At 35.4% G+C, this 18478-nt stretch overlaps 1 protein-coding gene across 9 annotated transcripts in view; it reads left to right on the top strand.

The window, feature by feature from the left end:
- The window catches only part of QTGAL (queuosine-tRNA galactosyltransferase), a 148102-nt gene that overhangs the window by 36476 nt on the left and 93148 nt on the right, over positions 1-18478 (top strand). For all 9 annotated transcript variants that reach the window (XR_012778088.1, XR_012778090.1, XM_075518534.1 and 6 more), the window contains exon 6: positions 3361-3456. Coding sequence is in view for 7 of the 9 variants with exons in the window: in XM_075518534.1 (XP_075374649.1) it covers positions 3361-3456 (96 nt within the window). In the remaining 2 variants the exon portion in view is untranslated. The remainder of the gene's footprint in view (positions 1-3360; positions 3457-18478) is intronic.

Raw genomic sequence — 18478 nt, forward strand, 5'->3', positions numbered from 1 at the left:
GACTTGATGCCATGAACCTTTAGGTGTTTAGTGTGCTGCTAAAGGGACTTTGAGTTGCGACAATAGAAGGGTTGCCCTAATGATTATTCTAAGTTTTCATTGAACTAGGTAAAAAATGTAATTTGATTCTTGAGACATTGAGTTACTCTAACATCTGACTCTTAAAAGTCAGAGGCCAATCCTATTACTTTCTGCTGTATTTCTTTATATGTTTTTCTAGATTAATATCTTATACTGGTTTTACTATTGTTCTAAATGTTAGGTTGAGCTTTGCTGTAGAAAACAAAATTGCTGTGTACAAAAAATATATATATCTTTTTAAACCTAGTTTTTTATTTGATTAGTGTATTTTTATATAAAGCTCTAGATTGTTATCCTCTCACTCTGTCTTGCTGTTAGGCATGTCAGTTGATGGAGTTTGGAAGGTTACACTTCCAAGGATTCTGTCCCAAATTATGGTGAAATTCAATGTAACCCATTGTTTTTTCTGTTCTGGATTTACATCACTGCAATAACAGTAATTCCTAAATAACTTGTTTCTTTAAGTATTTTTTCCTAATTATGGTGTTTTCAATTCCAAAAGGCTCAAAGTATTTTAAGGCTTACATACACTAAGTACAGAATCGTTGTTACAAGCCGAAATTCAGAGAAGTAAATTGGAGTGTGCAGCGGAATTATCTATATGCGTATATGGAAAGAGGAGGAAATTTTGGCTAAGAATCTAAGTCAAACTCTAGGAATTACAAAAAGTGATGTATGATACAGAAAAGAGCCGTAAGGATCCAATTTAATAAGTTAATCTGTCTGCCTTCACCTCTTCTTGAGTGTATGTGCAGATAATTGATCAAACCCATTCAGTTTTCTCTGGAAGCATAATTTGTTGAGATTTGAACCAATTGTTCTTTGGACTTTAGGGAATTACAGTCCTTTAGCTGAGCACCCGTATTCAACATTTTTTTTTTAGATTGTTTAAACTATCAACAGTATTTATGAAAATGGTCAGACTGGTTAGAAATGAACATTTCTACTCTGTCCTCTGCTTCTCATTTAAATTTCAAATTGCGTAGAAGGAGATGACTGCACTTAGTACTTGCCTCTAATTGAAAACCAGGTTTTCAGAAAAACAAATTTGAGATTCTCCTTTTTATCTCTTACCTTGTGAAAGCAGTTTATGGTTCTGTGTTTGTTCAGCTTAGGCTGTGACTATTTGAATAAAGAAACTAAGTTTCCATATTGTATTGTTATAGAATACCTTTCGAGAAAAAAGTGCTTTGTAATTTTTCCATTCTGACTTTCATCCATAGTTTTGTAAAGTGTTTTTGTAAGTTATAAAATCCTAGGATATGCAAGAGAAGATAGTCTGTCTTGGTTAATGAATACTAGCAAGTTCTGTAAAAAATTCTATTCTTAAATAAAAATTATCCTCACAGAACAGAATAGATATATGTCTGATGCAACTTCTGTGAAGTTTTTATATCTGTGGAGTGCCCCCTTTAAAAACATATCTGTGAACTCTTCTAATTGATATTCATTTTAAAATAATTTTGGGTTAACAATCTGAAAATGTCTTGGTATTACTTAGCTGTAGTTTAGGAGAAAGTTAGGATAAGGATTGAAGTTGTCCATAGTAATTAGTAGTTGTCATTGAGGAAAAATTTCATAGGTCAGAGATATTCTGTTTTATGGGATAAGCAAATAATGATTTCTTTTTTTTTTTATGTTTGTTGTTTTGATTGTATTTAATCATACTCTAAATTGTGGTGTTTCATTGCCAGCAGTCCCCCAGCAAGATCTCTTTGTGGTGTTTTTGTTCCCACATCAAAGTATTCATAACTGCATGTGCAGAATTCTAGCCTGACTGCTTACATCTGTGTGGGGTTTAAAGCTCTGTAAATAGAGATACCTGAAGGATTTAAACTTGCTGTGCTCAGTGTATACCCTTACATTCCTTATGAATGCTTAGGGTGGAAAATAAACCAAGTAAGTTTTCCACACTGTTCTTGAACAGAACTTGATTATCTGAAATTACTGTTCAGAAATGCTAATACCTACACTTTGGTGTTAATCCTCAATGAATGAACACATCCTCAACAGGAAGTACCCATCAAAATCTGGAATAGAAATAGACAGTTATAGTACGACACGAGTGCAATAGTGTCCTGGTCTTGGCTGGGCGTTGGTCGGCAGGTGGTGAGCGGCTGTATCACTTGTTTTTTCCTGGGTTTTGTTCCTCTCTCGCTCTCTTATTGTTTTCCTTCTCATTACAATTTTTTTTGTTTGTTTTGGTTTTTTGTTCCAATTATTAAACTGTTCTTATCTCAGCCTACAAGTTTTCTTACTTTTGCTCTTTCGATTCTCTCCCCCATCCCACCAGGGGGAAGGGTGAGTGAGCGGCTGTGTGGTACTTAACTGATGACTGGGGCTAAACCACAACAAGGAGTTGGCATAAAACAATATCAGCTTCCTTTGCATATATAATTAAATCCTGTAGTACCCTGAAGGTTTAGGGTGGACTGCAGACCGTCGGGAGTAGCAAACAGCAGAGTTCTGTATAATCACACTTCTAGGGTTCTCCTTGGCTTTTTCCTTGTCTAACCAGAGATTTGTAAACAGTTTAGTGTTTGTATGAAATTGCATTAATATGTGTCTATGCAGTTACAGATAATATGAAATCCCTCTAATATTCTGTTTTTGATGCATATTGGGAGCTATTTATTATGCCCATAGGTGTTCAGAATATTAAAATTAATATTTAACCTGTACAGCTACAGAACAGTATTAGCGAAAAAAATGTTGCTTGAATGGGTATATAGTACTTCAGTGAACAAATCAAAATGGGGTGTCTACATTGTTCTACCATGAAAGAGACAAATCAGAATACAGATTTTTTTTTTTCCTTATTTTATATGAAGTATAAGTAACATGCTGTATTATAGGTGATGGCAGTGTTGGTATGATTGTCTGGTGTTATCCAAGTTCTAATTTTCATTTGCCAAACTTCAGCTATTTTGGTTGAAACTTTGCGTTCTGGATGTGTGCCTTTGAATGACTTTCCTTTGAAAATTTCAACCAAAATGGTTCAAATATCCCCAAGACTAAAGCTATTGGAGACACTTCTCAATGTTAGTTTTCTAGAGACCTTTGGAAGTCTGTAACTATTTAACATTTGAGCAGAGCAACTATGACATATTATATTATAGTAGACCATATTATAATATGAACATAGAAGGGGGCTAATAAGGACTGTATAGATAATCTTAATTCTTGGAGTTCCCATGTTTTGAATGCTTATTTTATGATCTTGTTGCCATGTGGGTGTACAGTAGTTTACGCTATGTGATTTATCTCATTTTGCTTTAGATTATTGGTTGCCAAGTCAGAAGAGAGCCACTGGAGTCTACTGAACGGTATACTCGTTGGATCAATAATCTGACTGAAGAACAACTTCTTATACAGGTATTCTTGTTTCAGCTGTGACTGAAATTACAGCAGAAAAATAGAGCAAAAGGTTTATTTAGATGGATTTTTTCAGTCATTAGCAATATTTGATAACTTACTAAGGTTATCACATTCTTATATTTAAAGGCTAGTCTTTTCAATCGGAGACAGGTTTATGGTGCATGTGGTCATTATGTAATGATGACATCACACTGAGTGAGAATGAAACTTTCAACTTCCGGTTTGGAGTGAGCCTTACATTTCTCACTGCTGTCTGTGGCTAAATGCATGTGCTTTCTTGTTCTAATAATTAGTTTAGGGTTTTCTTTTTAAAAGGTGTATTTAAATACAAAAGGAAAAAAAATCTTGCTTGAGAATGATTTCCTTCCCCCCCAAGGTTAGGTACTAACCACTTCTGTATCTGTTTAAGTTTTGCTAGAGATCATTTTAAAATAGCAGTTCTTCAAGCATTAAACATTGGGCTTATTATACATGTTTGTAAGTAAGATGCGTCTTGTGCAACTGAAGATGACAGTTTTGGCATAAAGAAAGGTTGTTTCGTTAGGCAGGGAGCCAATGCTGAACTAAAAGAGACTCTGGCAAAAACAAGTTAAACTGTGGAAGAAATCAATCCAGATTGTGGATGAATGTGTGTACTGAGTATCATAAGAAATGTAATGGATGATTAGCAGAAAACATCCCAGCAGGCATTAAGATGCAAGTATTTGGGGTTGGTTTTTGTGATGCTATGGTAGGAAGACATTTGCTTTTGATTTTCCTGGATTTAAGTGGCTGAAAAGATTAACATACCCTTGTTTGTTAGACTTCATTGTAAACTGTGCTGTGCTCCACGTTACCCTAACCCCCAAAGACATCCTTACAGGCTCTGGTATGGTCATTGTAACATAAGAAGTCATCTATAGACCTTGTTTTAAAATCAGCAGTGGTATTACGGTTCCCTATAATTCACCAAGTGAAAGTAGTTACAGAAAAGTTACCCATGGAATATTTGGATTTGCCTTTGAGTATGGCATTAGAAAAAAATTACAGATTTAAAACAGTGAATTTATCTGACAGCAACATCTGGATCACTGTGTTGTTGAAGAGAAGAGAAAGAAAAATTTGAGGATGTAAAAACTTGTCCTACACAATCTTTAATGTTTCATTTAAGTGGCCACTGGATGGGGTCTGTAATGAATTAAGATGGAAATTAAAAGAAATATCCTAATTCTGAGATTATTTAAAGGGGGGGTATGCAAAAAGAAAACTCATTTTAAGATGGGGATGTAAGTCTTCCAGAAGAGATTTTTTAATATAGTGTTTCTGATAGTAGGAGGCAAATGCAGTGACCTGGGAAGTCCCTTGCAATCTTATGTGCCTACAAATGTCTCTTAAAGCCTTTATCAAGCAGCATGTGCAATCCATTATTTTTACATATGATTTAGATTCACACATTTTACAAATAGATGAGGAATTTTGGCAAATATATTGGGTTTGGAACTAGAAGGCTGCATAGCAGAACTTGTGCTACATGTCCATGAGTTTATTAACAAGATGAGATTTATAGAATCACACTATTTATGTGTTCCTAATTAATTTTTTTTTAACTTGTTACCTGTTCTCTACCAAATTTAACACAGAAATAGAAGTTCCTCAAAGACACTAGGTTTCTGAAAATTCTGTGGAAGTATGAAGCTAGGATAGATTGTACTGCACCAGCTGCCATTCATATGTTGTTGAGCACCACAGAATCCACTTGGACAGAGATTTTAGGTGCCCAATCATAAGACAAGCTTCAGCTGTGACACAAGTCTGTAGGAAGCTTGGCTTTTCTAACTCTGGTGCTAAAAGAACTGCTTGATTTCCAGAGCAGTGCATGTCAGCATATGGCACCTCTCCTGTCTCGGTATCTATTCGTCTAATCAGAAATTCAGGTAGGGAGGTAATTATTTTGCTTTTCCTTGACTTAAAAAAAGTATGGGGAGGAGGAGGAATTGGGAGGAAAAACCATCTCGGCTGTTCTCTAATAATCAGGATATGAATCAATTATGTAAGGTTAGGTCTGATTTGTCCCACTCCCCTGCCCCCGATACACCATACATTTTATTTTGGATGTGCTTTTTTAAACTCTCTTCAGTAAATAAGCCCCAAGAAAACTATAATGATGGGCCTTTGCTAATGGATTTGTAGAATCTCTGGGAGGAGCAGTCCTTCAGGGAATTCAGGAAAATTGGCTTTAATTTACAGCATATTGTCTCCAGCAGTTTCCTGTAGTGAAAGAATGTTCAGCTTTTTTTAGCTGTCTCTGTACTCAGTGCCCAGCTTTTTTTCCAGTTACTTCTGTTGCGTTTCTGTATCATGCACATGCAAATTATTTGTGCTGTAAATTGGGAAAGCAAGCAACCGATAAAAAAAAAAAGCCAATTGTCAAGATCATGTAATCCCTATCATAATATTAATGTTATTAATCAAATAATATCCTATAGCATTTGATTGTTTTACTAGATAGTGACTGAAGTCCAGTTTGAAAGAGGTGGGTGGTAGCAGATGTTTTGTTAGGTGGTTGGATGGCTTCATGTGCCTCGGCGCTGGCTGCTGGTTTTATATCACTTGAGTCAATACCAGATTTTTGGATCAAATGTCCATCCCCTGTCCTCATGCTGAGAAGATCATTCAATACAAAATGCTTCTAGCATTTTAACTTTTCTTTTCCCTTATCCATGGCCTCTTGATGCTTACTCATCCATTAAATGTTTCTCTAAACAATTATACTGTAACATTCCACAGATACTTTATGGTATGCGTGAAATTTCAGAATATATGCCCCAGAGAGTGTGGGGGAAGTAAGAGAGTACAAAGAGAGCATAATAATGAGAAATCTGCTTTTTAAAAAATTAATATTTACTTGTTTAATGTTATCTTCTGTATAAATGATGAGTGATTAAAACATGCTTTTATAGGTATATTAATATAAGCCGTAAAATACATGTATATGTGTTCTGGTAGACTTGCTTTCTTTCTGGCCAATAGTAAAAAAAAAAAAAAGATAATTTTAATTGTTCAGTAGGTGCAAAGCACAGTGACAGGTACAGGAAGAAAATGAGTAAACAAATTAAGAGAACTGACTGTTTTGGTGTTGGAGTAAGTGGAAAAAATGTAGATTAAAACTAATCCTACAGGATATCCGAGTCTGAATTGTGCTTGAAATGTGATTGAAGTTTGATCATACAGCCCTTCTTGTACTGGAAATTTTAGTCTGCTGTATAAGTAAAAATGTCTGAATGGTTTTAAGGTTGGATTAATTACACAAATATTTATACAAGTAGTTTTTAAGGGTTGTTGCTGACTGTAAGTAACACAGCTGAGTTCATATCCGTGTCTGTTAAATCACTACTTTAGGTTAGTTTAGTCTCACAGCCTGTGAAGTATTATATTCAGCCTGAAGAATAATTCCATCTGACCTACCATTTTTTCCTCCCCAAAGACAAGAGACTTCTCTGCTTTCATATAGCTGTTCACTTAGAAAGCAGATGGCAAGGTTAGAATGATATGTGAGGAGACTCTTGCAAAAAGGAGTGGGCTCTATGGTTGAGAAGACTGGACTGTCTTAATTTAGAAAAATAATGGTCTGAACAAAACATGATGATTCTGTATGTCTGTTGTCCACTGTAATGTGTCTGTATTGCTTCCTGATACATACTGTACTTTGCAGATTATCTCAGAGCTCTTTGTGTTGGATAAATCTGGAAGTTTTCACAGGTGATTTGTAGTTCTTAACCAGTAACCTGTCTGGACCACCTGGTAGAAGAACAATAATTAACATGTTAGAGTTTCGTAACACACTTTTCTGTGCGGTTACAGGTGCCTGTTCAATTTAGCTAATAGGCTTAAAAGCTGTGCTTCTCTAGTTACTAAGTCTTCCTGTATTAGAGTTTAATTAATATTTGATAAAAGTTCATGCTACAAATCAGCATTTACTACAGATACTCAGTTTGGAAATAGATCCAGCATTTTGGCCGAGTCAAGCATGTAGCTTGTTCTGAAGGCAAGAAGGACCTGATAACATGGCTGGACCTTTTCCATAAATTCAGTACACTCAAGATACACTCAGTACACTTACATGATTGTCATCATGTATCTCAACAGGCAACTTCTTAATGGTAAAAAGCTGGTAGGAGTAGATTGCGGGTAGGATGAATTTTCCAGGTGGGCCACAGATTGAATATCTCTGGCTTAGAACATCTGTTTTGTCTGCTTGCAGACCAGAAAATTCCAACTTTATAAGCGCTAGCGTTGGTTGTCGGTGTGTCAGAACTGGAATAATACTTGAGGTGGCAATCTGAAAGTGGATATATGCAATGCCTGTTGTCTGGTTATATTAGTAAGGGCAAAAACTGGACAGAGAGTAAGACTTTCTTACTTAAGAATGAATAAACCATGAAAAGGCTGATTGATATTCCCCCTGCCCCTCCCCCCCCCCCCCCCAGTATCTTTGCCACTATTAATGGCTCACTTGTATTTGTTGTCTTTCAATAAAGAGGTACTCAACACTTTCCTGGGCTTTTTTGTCACTGTTTCCTCTTCCCTCACCCATGTTATCTAAAATGTGTCATTAATAGTGAAGTCCTGATGTTTTTCTGCTGAGTGAAAGAAGCGAAGTCACAAACTGGTTCATTACAGTAGATTCTAGTAGTTTGTATGGTATTAAGCGTATACCATACAAGCAAAAAAAAAAAAACCAAACACTTGGCTGCTTCCTTTTGTGGTTGATCTTTTTTCTCCTCTGGAGGAGAATGAAATAAAGTGTCAGAAGCTAGTCAATGTTTATATTTACGTTTGAAAATGCATGTCAAAGGGGTTCATGGAGTTCTAGAAAGTTTAATGAGAAGTGTCTTACATCTGTGAACTCCAAGCACAATTAGAATTTCCTAGTGAGGCTTTATGTAAAGGCATCTCGGGGTCAAATATTTTTGAACTTAGAAACAGGTTTGTAGTAGTTCAGAAATGTATACAGATTTTGCTTTGTGTGTTAGCAATTTTGCATGAGTTTAAAGGTATACCATGGAGTAAAGAGTGTTAAATAACTTTGATTTTTTCCTTTATTTATTTTGTTTGATAATTTGCATGCTTAAACAAGGCTTGAATGTGGTTCATAATACGTAGTAATATTTAAATGGAACAGAAACATTATAATATAGTATAAAAGCAATTTGGGAGTAGAATAAGTTTGGCTTTATTCCAAAAAGTTCTTGATAACTACAGTCTTACAGCATGATGGATACTTGTATGGCAGAAAAAACATGATATGATTTTGATGGACATTGAAATTAAGCAGGTAGAAAACAGTTTATCTCTGATTTGAGCTATGATTTGTTCCAGCTGATGATCTTTTCTTGTATTTTAAGTAATTAATCATACCAATATGGAATGCAACATATTTGCATCCTAAGAAACATTTTTCTTAAGACATTTGATGTTAAGAGATGAACAGGTAATGCCAAGTGTAAAGGAAAACTGTCAAGGATTAAATTTTCAGAAATGCATAATTTGTTTTCCACACTATTATTGACATTTATGTCTCCTCAATACTTCTGAAAATTACTTTGAAAAATAGGGCAAAAAGTTAAAAGAAAATCAGGACTCAGTTATTAGTGTAGGACTGCAGTTAGGGACATGGAGGAAACCAACTAATAACTTCCAGTTTCTGAATGCTCTATTTATTCTTGTTTGATCTTCCATGTTTATTCTGTTGATATGCTAGCTACAAATAAACAGCCTTTAAGCTTCACTTTGGGCTTCTATCTCATTGCCTTTTATAGCTTAAGGAAACTTTACTTTTGTCTGACAGATGAGGGACGAAACCCAGTTTTTGTTTTAAAATGATAGGTGAGATATTGAAGTAGCTGTAACTTGTTTTTCCTTTCAAAACAAAAACCCTACTCCAAATACAAGTTTCCAACTAATTTAGTGATGTTTATTTTTCAGTTGGTCCTCCATATGTGAGAGCACAGAGCAGATACACCCTTAACTTCCTGTAATTTTCTTTCTTTGAATTTGAAAATCAAAGTGCTGATTCTACAAAAAAGGGAAATCTTTTTACCGTGGCTTTTAGTGTAATAAAAATTACTGATTTCAAACATTTTTGCTGCAATGCAGCTCCCTATTATAGCCTTATATATAGGAAAAAGCATTTTTTTGTCTCTTGCAACTGGGCAGTGAACAGTTTTTCACTGTTTAAAAACTGTGTATGAGCATGAGTTAAGCGCATTCTATTTATTATTGGAAAAATAACTTCCTTTTTTGGTCTCAGCTTTTAGTGATAAAAGTACTGGGCCAGATTTTCAGGAGAGCTCAGTAATTTCCATAGTAACTGGAGTGGCTGAGTGTGTGAGTATGAAAGCATTATTTCCCATATTGGATAGTAGGTCTAAACACCAGTCTGATCTATCACAGTTAAGATTTTGTTTCTTAATATTTTTTATACTGACCTCACCCTGCCATGTTTGACATTTGTCTCTACAGTAGTTCTTGCTTGTCTGATTTTTTCACTAGTTAAAGAAGCTGAATTTTAAAATATTTACATCCACCATATCCTCTCATAAGTATTAACAATATATGTTATACTGTTATGTTTGAGGCTTGCTTTCTTTCTGTGTTGTAAAGAAAACAGGTTCTGGCCCAGTCTAACAGCTTTTGAGTATAAGGATTGAGATTTAATGATTAATTCAATTTTTATTTTTTATTTTTTTTCTTAGTGCAAGTGTGACAAACTGGGACATGGAATGTTTATTCTGTTTGTACAGCCTTGGCCAAAAGGGCTGTGATTAGAAGTTCTTGAGCTGAAGTTATGCAAATAAAAAAAATAATAGAAAGCTTTTCAGAGCGTTAGCTTGGATGAGCTGTAGCTGTGAACAGTGTGTCCTTTTTTTGTAAAGAATAGATATTTGTCTATTCATTTATTCCAATTACATGATCTTAAGGATGATTAGCATATCTAGTTCCTCTCGAAGTAGTGCTTGTGTATGCAGCTCGCATTTTGAGAACTAGAATGATCACATGTAAAGGAGGTGGAGTAGGCATGTGCTTTGTGGTTAGCAGAGGGATAGTCAAGCCCTGGCCCAAACGGAAATCTGAGCGGTTGCAATGCATGGGGTGTATAACAAGGAAGGAAATGGTCTTGCATCTGGCTTCTAGTGTAACTGTTGGTCCTTTGCCACCTCTCTGGATGAGCTGGTTTCTATGATGTGGGTGGATTTAACCTTTTGCATCACTTGCAGTGACTGCTCCTGCAGCGCAGGAAAAGGCAGCAGAGGAGAAACGTAAACCCAGCAGTTTTATACCCTTCATTTTACAAACCTAATACCTTAGTGAAATTGAAAATACTGGTGCTCCTGGTAAATAAAGTATGATGTCTTAGTAGTTGCTGCAAATTATAGTGGTTTTTTTTTTTTTTTTCAGAGCTACTGAAACAGAAAAAGCAAATGTTACAAGATTTTTTTTTTTTTTAAAGACAAATTTGAGGTGTTTTCAGGATTTTCCATTCATTTATGCTCTTGGACTTAGTGTTGAATTTATTGGAGTAGATGTTAAGCATACCTGTCAACATAAAAGATAAGTGTTCAGAATGTTTGTACAATAAAAGAAATTATTATTTTCAGGCATATAATTTTTTAGCATGCCAGGAGGTCTATATTTATTTTGGCTAATTCTTTGCATATGTGTACCCTAGTAATCTCAGAATGAAATAAATATAGTAATGAACATATTAATCTCAGGATTATGATTATTTTATAAAGTGGTAAAGACAAATTAAGACAAGCCCTTGCTGTTTAAAGAATGGTTCAAATTTTACTTAAAATACTGTTTTAATCTTTATCACTTTGGACGGTTTATTCTGCCACTAAAGACAAAATATATGTTGTCTACAATTTAGCTTGTTAAGCTTGTAACCTTGTAGAAAGTTTATTGTTTTATCTATCTGATTAGGGATTTGATGCCAGAATATACTACTAAAAGCCCTTATGTGGGTTCACTTGTATAAAAGTGATTTGTATCAGCATAGCTCATAGTTACATCTTAATTACCTACAACTCTCATGCAAATATAGCCACATCTCTACTAGAGAGCTGCACTGCTGTGATTACACTGAAATATGTAGAACACGTCTCTGTAGTGTAGCCGTTTCTTACATGAAAATATTTATGCCTTGTGTAGCCTGTTGGATTGAGCTTTGAATTGATGTAATGTATTCCTAATGTTTTTTCATCTTCCTTGTACTCTCTATATCTACATCATCTCCTACTGTATAACTATACAACCAGGCAAAATAATGTGATTGATGGGAGTTCAGATCCTAAGCAGTGACTCTTAAGATGCATATCGGGGGTTTTTTGTTGGTTGGAGTTTTTTTGATTTGTTGTTTTGGGGGGGTTTGCTTTTGTTTTTTAAATCAGACTGCAGCATGTTATACAAATGCTCCTTCCACAGCCACTTAGCACAAACAGCCTCCTGCACTAGATTTACTTGGTGTGCCTTTGTTTTGATTTTTGCCTCATCTAATATTCACGTTCTTTATTCTTTTCTCCATCTGTCATTCCCTGTCATTTTTAAGCACCTTTGCAGCAGAATTGTGAATTCTCTAGAGCGAAAGTCATGTTCATGTTCTTTGTTAAAAGCTAGTAAAATAGGGTCAAATTTGTGCTTAATATCACATAATAGTGATACTGACTTTTTATACACCTTAATTGAAATTACATGAATTGAACATACATGCCAGACTTTTTTATTTGTCTGAAACCCATCTGTTTGACTTTGTGTAATTTTGGGGAACTTTGGGACTGCATGGCCAGGATTCATACTGTATGGGGTTTTTTGTGTGTCCTAAAGCTTTTTGCTGTTTTCCCCTGCAAACTTTTGGAATTGGTTGTTATGGCTGTGACAGCATTCAGCAGCTTTTGCTTTCCCACTTCATTCTCAGTTTCATCTCTTCCCCCAAAGAATTTTGTCTTTCCCTGATGCTTCACAAAAGAGCCACAAGTTCACCACATACTTAATTGCCCATTCATTTTGCAAGGAGCAAATTGCTTAGTAGTTTCTAATAAAGAAATTTAAATGTAACCACCCACGAGTGCAAGAAGGTAGCAGATTATTAATCATCTTCATATTCAGGAGAAGACAGTACTGTATTCATGAAACACTCTGTCTATTGAATCGGTCTCAGGGAAAGGAGGCAAACTGGTCATCAGGTTGGCAGTTGCATTTAAACAGGTTTTAATGTTTCTGAGAGAAACCAGACTCTACAAGTCAACAGACCTCTGCTGAGCAGTGCTCAACTAAATGCGCTCATACGCTTTGACATGCTTCATTTAGCACTGCCGGGCCAGAAAGGTAATACTGAACCCAAGCTAGCAAGGAGCAATCTGACTGTCACAGCATTTACATCTGGGAAATTGCAGGGAAATTCTCAGCGTTATTATAATAGAAGTAAGAAAGAGAGAAAGAAGTCATTGCAGTGGACCTGAATATAGTGTACGCTTCAGCAAGACACTAAAAGGACCATGTTTAGCTTTATGCTTATTGTTGTTCTTTTCCTTCTGTGTATTTCCTGGGTATTTAACCTAAAGGAGGAAGGATTTCTTTTTTTTTCTAGTTTTGTCCCATATGCAGCCAACAGTCTACCTATGCTGTGCTCAGGAGTCAATCAAGAAAGCCTTGTCACGTTATGTTCCAGTCCTGGAAAACTGTCTGAAAATTATACTGGCAAGTACTCACTCCCCTTGTGATTTGTTCTTTAATTATCTCTATTTCCACTCTTCCGCTTTTACTGATCATGAAGAGTAGCATTGCTAATGAGTACTGCAGACAGGCCAATGGCAGTGCATCTATGCATCTCCATTTTTCTTTACTTCTCTTCCTTTTTTAGCCAGGCATGGTGACAATCTAAAATTGTAGTGTGGTCATGTCCCTAGAGTTTTATCCATATCTTTCATATTCACACACTTCTATAAAAATAAATTAATATATAAATAAATCTGTGATTGTGAAATGAAAATGAAGTAGAAACTGTTAGATTCAAATGCTTGACAGTCTTAGAACCCCCAATGGCTCTCTTGAAAGAGCAGGAAAGTTGAGTTTTCAAGTGATAGTATTGCTGTTCTGTCCCCAAATGTATTTCTTCTTTTAACTGAAACTCTAGTCATGTTAAATGTGTCCATTGGTATATCTGCATCCTCACTTCTTCAAGAGTAAGATGTTTGAGTTGAGGTTTGTTGTACTTGGCATGAATCAAGCACTCAGAGGAATCACAGCTACCTCTCATGGAGGTAGCTACTATAGAGCCCACACCAGTGGACTGTTGCTCCATTTACCTACAATATTTGAAAATGATGTATTATCTCAACTGCCAACGTTTATTCAGCCACCTGATTTTAGAATGTAACAGTCAGCAACACTAGCTTTTCCTACCTACCTTGAATTCCATTTTAATGGCATGTTTCAGAAGAATGTAAATCTTGACCTATGAGCAAAACAGGTTCTCTCTTAATCTCCGTGTCAGATTACACATGTTTAAAAATGAAAAAACAAACCCAACAACCTTTGGAGTCAGTAGGAGAGATTTTTTGTGTGTGTGTGTCATAAAATTATTCATAGATCTGCAGAGCAGATGTTGACAATTACAGAGGGAACAGAGGCCGGTCTGTGGTCAGCCAGCAAGCTCCATTTCACGTGGGTAGATCAAGGCTCAAGGCAGCAACTATTTCCTGTCAGCACGCTGGGCGTCAGTGATAGTTTTTGTGGGCTATAGCCCAGTTCAGTTATACAAAGTCACTTTTGTGAGGCCTTGGTTCTGTCTCTCAGCTGAAAGAACAATGGTACTAGAAGGCTCAGTGTTCTGCTTTGTAAGATCTGTGTCTGTTGATACAAAATTATGGGTTAAAAACTTCTTATGGATTTTGTGTTTCTTTGCTAGATGTTTGCTGCCTCATTTTAGAAAGTGTAGAACAGCTGACCCTTTCATTTCCTGTAGTAATTGCCAGTGTAATTGCCATTTCACATTTTAATTGTTTTAGCTTGAACCATATCCCCCCCAAATTTTAATGTATTTTTATTCAAGAACTTAAATGGTAGCTATTTTCTGCAAATTGGAAATGATGAATTGTTATCCTTTTGCCTTCAGAGCAGTTTTCTTTAAAATTCTCATGGTTGCAGGTGACCTGGGGCATCTCCTCTGTTGACAATGCTGCTTGGCGTGCTAGTATAAATAGGCATTTCCCAGTAGTTAAAAGAATTTTAACTATAGCTCATTTTATCTCAAACAGAATGGGGTTGTTGAAGTAATGATGATGATGCCGTATCCAATGAATTCCCATTTTCCTCTTTGTTGGTAGAGCTGTATAAATAACCATGTATTAATGAGGGAAAATTAATAAATTTTTCTTCTGCAGGTAAATAATTTTGATCTTCAAGTTTAACAGGTATAGGTAGTGATGGAGGAAGCATCCCTTGCCCTTTTGGAGACCATGGGAAGGGGAGAATGAACAAAAATATAGCTTAGTGGAAGGAGAAGAAACTTTGTGGGCCTGGTTGCTATTCAGGATCAGAAAGATGGTTTCTAGAATTGGAAATGGAAAAAATTTTCTGGTGTTCTGCCATATTTTAAATTCACTCTTTCATGGCTTTTATAATAAAGCCATAGCTGTGGAATGTGAGCACATTAATGTCAAGTTCTAATGACTGGGTCTGTCACCTTGCTGTTTTATACAATAGAGGATGCTATTGAACACAGAGAGCATTGATAAAATGACAAAAGCAAAGCATAAAAATATTTTTTAAATGGCTGAAACAGTGTCTGTAGTAAATACATCTGTTGTTACTGAGAAACAAATTATTTTCTGTCTGACTGAGGATAGCATGCATTTGACTGTTTAGTGAGAAAAGGGTCCCCATGATAAGAATCTACCATGTTCTGCCTGTGACTCAAATCTTAGGTTGCTTGGGCTTTTTTTATCAAGTAGGTGATGTGAATAATTTTAGAATAAAGAGGAAGGAAGAAATTACATGCCTCAGTAGCAAGCATGTTTTCTCTAATACTCTAGTTTCAGGTTCTCTATTAAGGATAGGTGAAGTCCAAAGTCTCCTTTTATAGTAGGATACCAGGTGCAAGCAGCTAGACATAGAACACAATTCAATTTTCTCTTTAGTGAAAATGATAACATAGCTTGAGTCTTAATGGCAAACTGCTGTTGCTGTGGCAGGGCTTGTGCTAATTTGTTAGGAATAAAACATAAGCAATGCTTATACATATAAATTTTTATTATGAAAGAGGCCAATGCATCTGCTGTGTGAATGGAAGTGCTGTACGGCCACATGGCTGCAGCTGGGTCACATACCAGTGAAGGAGAACCTCACCCATCAGCACTAGCTAGGGGAGTAACAGTCTTAGCCCTGCCAAGGCAGGACAATTATGTATTAGTGATGACAGTTTCCTGTAACTGTACTGTATAAATATAAAGATATCTGTGCCAGACCACATATTTAGAATGTGTCATGCTGAGGTATTTACCTGCAAATTAACTGAAAACTGTCCGTTGTTTCATATGGATAATGTATAGATAGCCAAATGTGATGCCAAATTGTGTAATGTAATACCTGATTCTGTGTTTGGTGACTGGTGAATATGGAAATTAAGGTAGTATTTAGCTACAAACATGTTGAAAATGGTAGCTGTTACTTTTTTTTAACGTAGCATGAATTATGAGATTACAATATCATCTACTTTCTCTAGATTAATTTCTAAGCTGTGCCATATAGAATATTATATTGATGGGCAATAGTAACATGGGGAGGTGGGGATATTAACAAGGGGAAGTTGGAGGGGATAGGTTTTTGTTTTTCTGCTGAGACCAGGAAGCAAACCATTGGAGAGCTTAAAAGTAGGGACCAAGGTTTTTTACTCCAGGCTACTGAATTTTTTAACTGATAGAAATTTCTTGACTTGCTCTTAACACATAGATTTGAGTGTCCCCATTTAGATGGGGTCAGCTTTCTTTGAATTATATAATTGTGATTTGGAATCTCAGAATAGTAAACTAAATGCCCTATTTTTTTTCTCTGACATCTCAGAGTCTGTTACAACTGGTAAATTAAGTGGCAGTGTTGATACATATATTTTGCAATATAGATGGTGCATTTAAAAGTATTAAAAATCCTGAATAAAGGCAAACACTTAATACTTACTTAGCTTCGTTTGTGCCAGCCCAGGAGTCTCAAAGATTCTGAAAATAAATATATTTGTATACAATGGTGAGAACTTCAGCAAAAGGACTGTTAAGGTGCTAGGACTGCTGGTTGTTGATTTACATGGTTAGGTTTAAAGTTTGTAGGAAGAGAAAGAAAATTTGTTTTTGGGGGGCAGGGGATGCTTCTGGTTTTTTGAGGTGGGGCTAATATTGTTTAGTTGGGAGGGGGCCATTGTTTTTTATTGATTTTATTGTTATTTTAATATTGACTCAATGTATATTTGCTGGTCAAATCAGAAGCTTTCCAAAGTTACAAGTACAATTACAAGCTAAAATAGTTATTTTGCATGAAGGCAGACATGTTCAGTCTTTGTGACACTAAGACTTTCTGTTGTTGTTTGTAGAACTTTTGATGAATAGCCTGAAGTTCAATCTTTTCTCAGTTTTGACCTTTTACCAGAGAGCTCTATAAACACAAATAATAAATTCTACAAGGAAATAAACTTACTTCTAAAACCATTATGTATTTCTGCTACTGCTTCACATATTCTGAAGGTTGTTTGAATTTCCATTCAGTATTTGTTTGATATATTTGGTTAATTTTTTCCTGGTAAATTTGGTGATTGTAGAAATGTTACCTGTCACTGACATCAGCAAACCAAAAATGTTTTGTAGTAATATTTTTACTTTATAATGATATAATTTTATAATGATAATATTTTATCTTTATAATGATAATAAAAATAACAGGTTTTGGCTTCTACATATGCTTTTATAACTTCTGTCAAACCTCTTTTTAAAGCAAAAAGTTGTTGTTTGTACATTACATGTGTGAAAACTCAACATCTGCTTCACTGACTATGCCAGTTGCTCACACATAATTATGCAAAGAAAAGTAGCTTATGTACCTTCTGCAAAACCAGACCCTTATTCAGGAACAGTTTCCATAATTGTCTTCTAAAATGTATTTTCATTATGCCTCTCTGAAATTGAGATACTTTACCAAGGAATTATGCCACCAGTCCTCCAATAAACTATAATAATTATCATCTGAGAAAATCAGCATATTAACAAGACTGTGCTACAGGTAGGTAGTTCTTTGAGAGATAGAGCAACGTAATTTTATCAGAATCTGAGTTTTAAGGGAGTTGTACAGACAAGTCTGAAAACATAACCGAAGAATATTTAGTCATTATTTCAGCTTCCTGTAGCTCTGAAAGGCATGAACTACCTCATTAATCTTAGTGCAGAGCTTTGTGGGGGGAGGGAGGATGGGGGAATCATTCTAACAATACTTGAAAAAATTATTCCACTTCTGCTTAAAGCAAGGATGTTGTGGCCTTAGCTATAATCGTGAATAGGCTGTGGAATTGTCTTAACATGCTATGTTGGTCAAATGTGTATTTCTACTGGCTTTAAATGGTGTTAAATATTTACTCTTATTTCAGGACTTCCAGTTGTGAGGAATTTACAAATAATGAGAGCTCTGGATTATACATATGTCCAGATATAGCCTGTGTATGCAAATCATGTGCCATCTTACAGTGTTTTTACATACACATCAACTGTTTTAAGTTTGTGTATCTTTTGACCAGAACTTTAAGTTTGTTGCTGTTCATTCATTTTAAAATATTGCATTTAGGAAAAATGTTTGTTCTTAATGTTTTTGGGCACTGCTACAGGGCTAGCGTGTATTAATTTCAAATACAGTCTTGATAGATATGTGTATATTATAATGAAAACTTGATGCATTTTTATTTTTTACATTTAGAAAAGAAAATAGGTAAATGTCACTTTTACAC

The sequence above is a fragment of the Mycteria americana genome, chromosome 16 (genome assembly GCF_035582795.1).
Source record: "Mycteria americana isolate JAX WOST 10 ecotype Jacksonville Zoo and Gardens chromosome 16, USCA_MyAme_1.0, whole genome shotgun sequence".
Lineage (NCBI taxonomy): Eukaryota > Metazoa > Chordata > Aves > Ciconiiformes > Ciconiidae > Mycteria > Mycteria americana.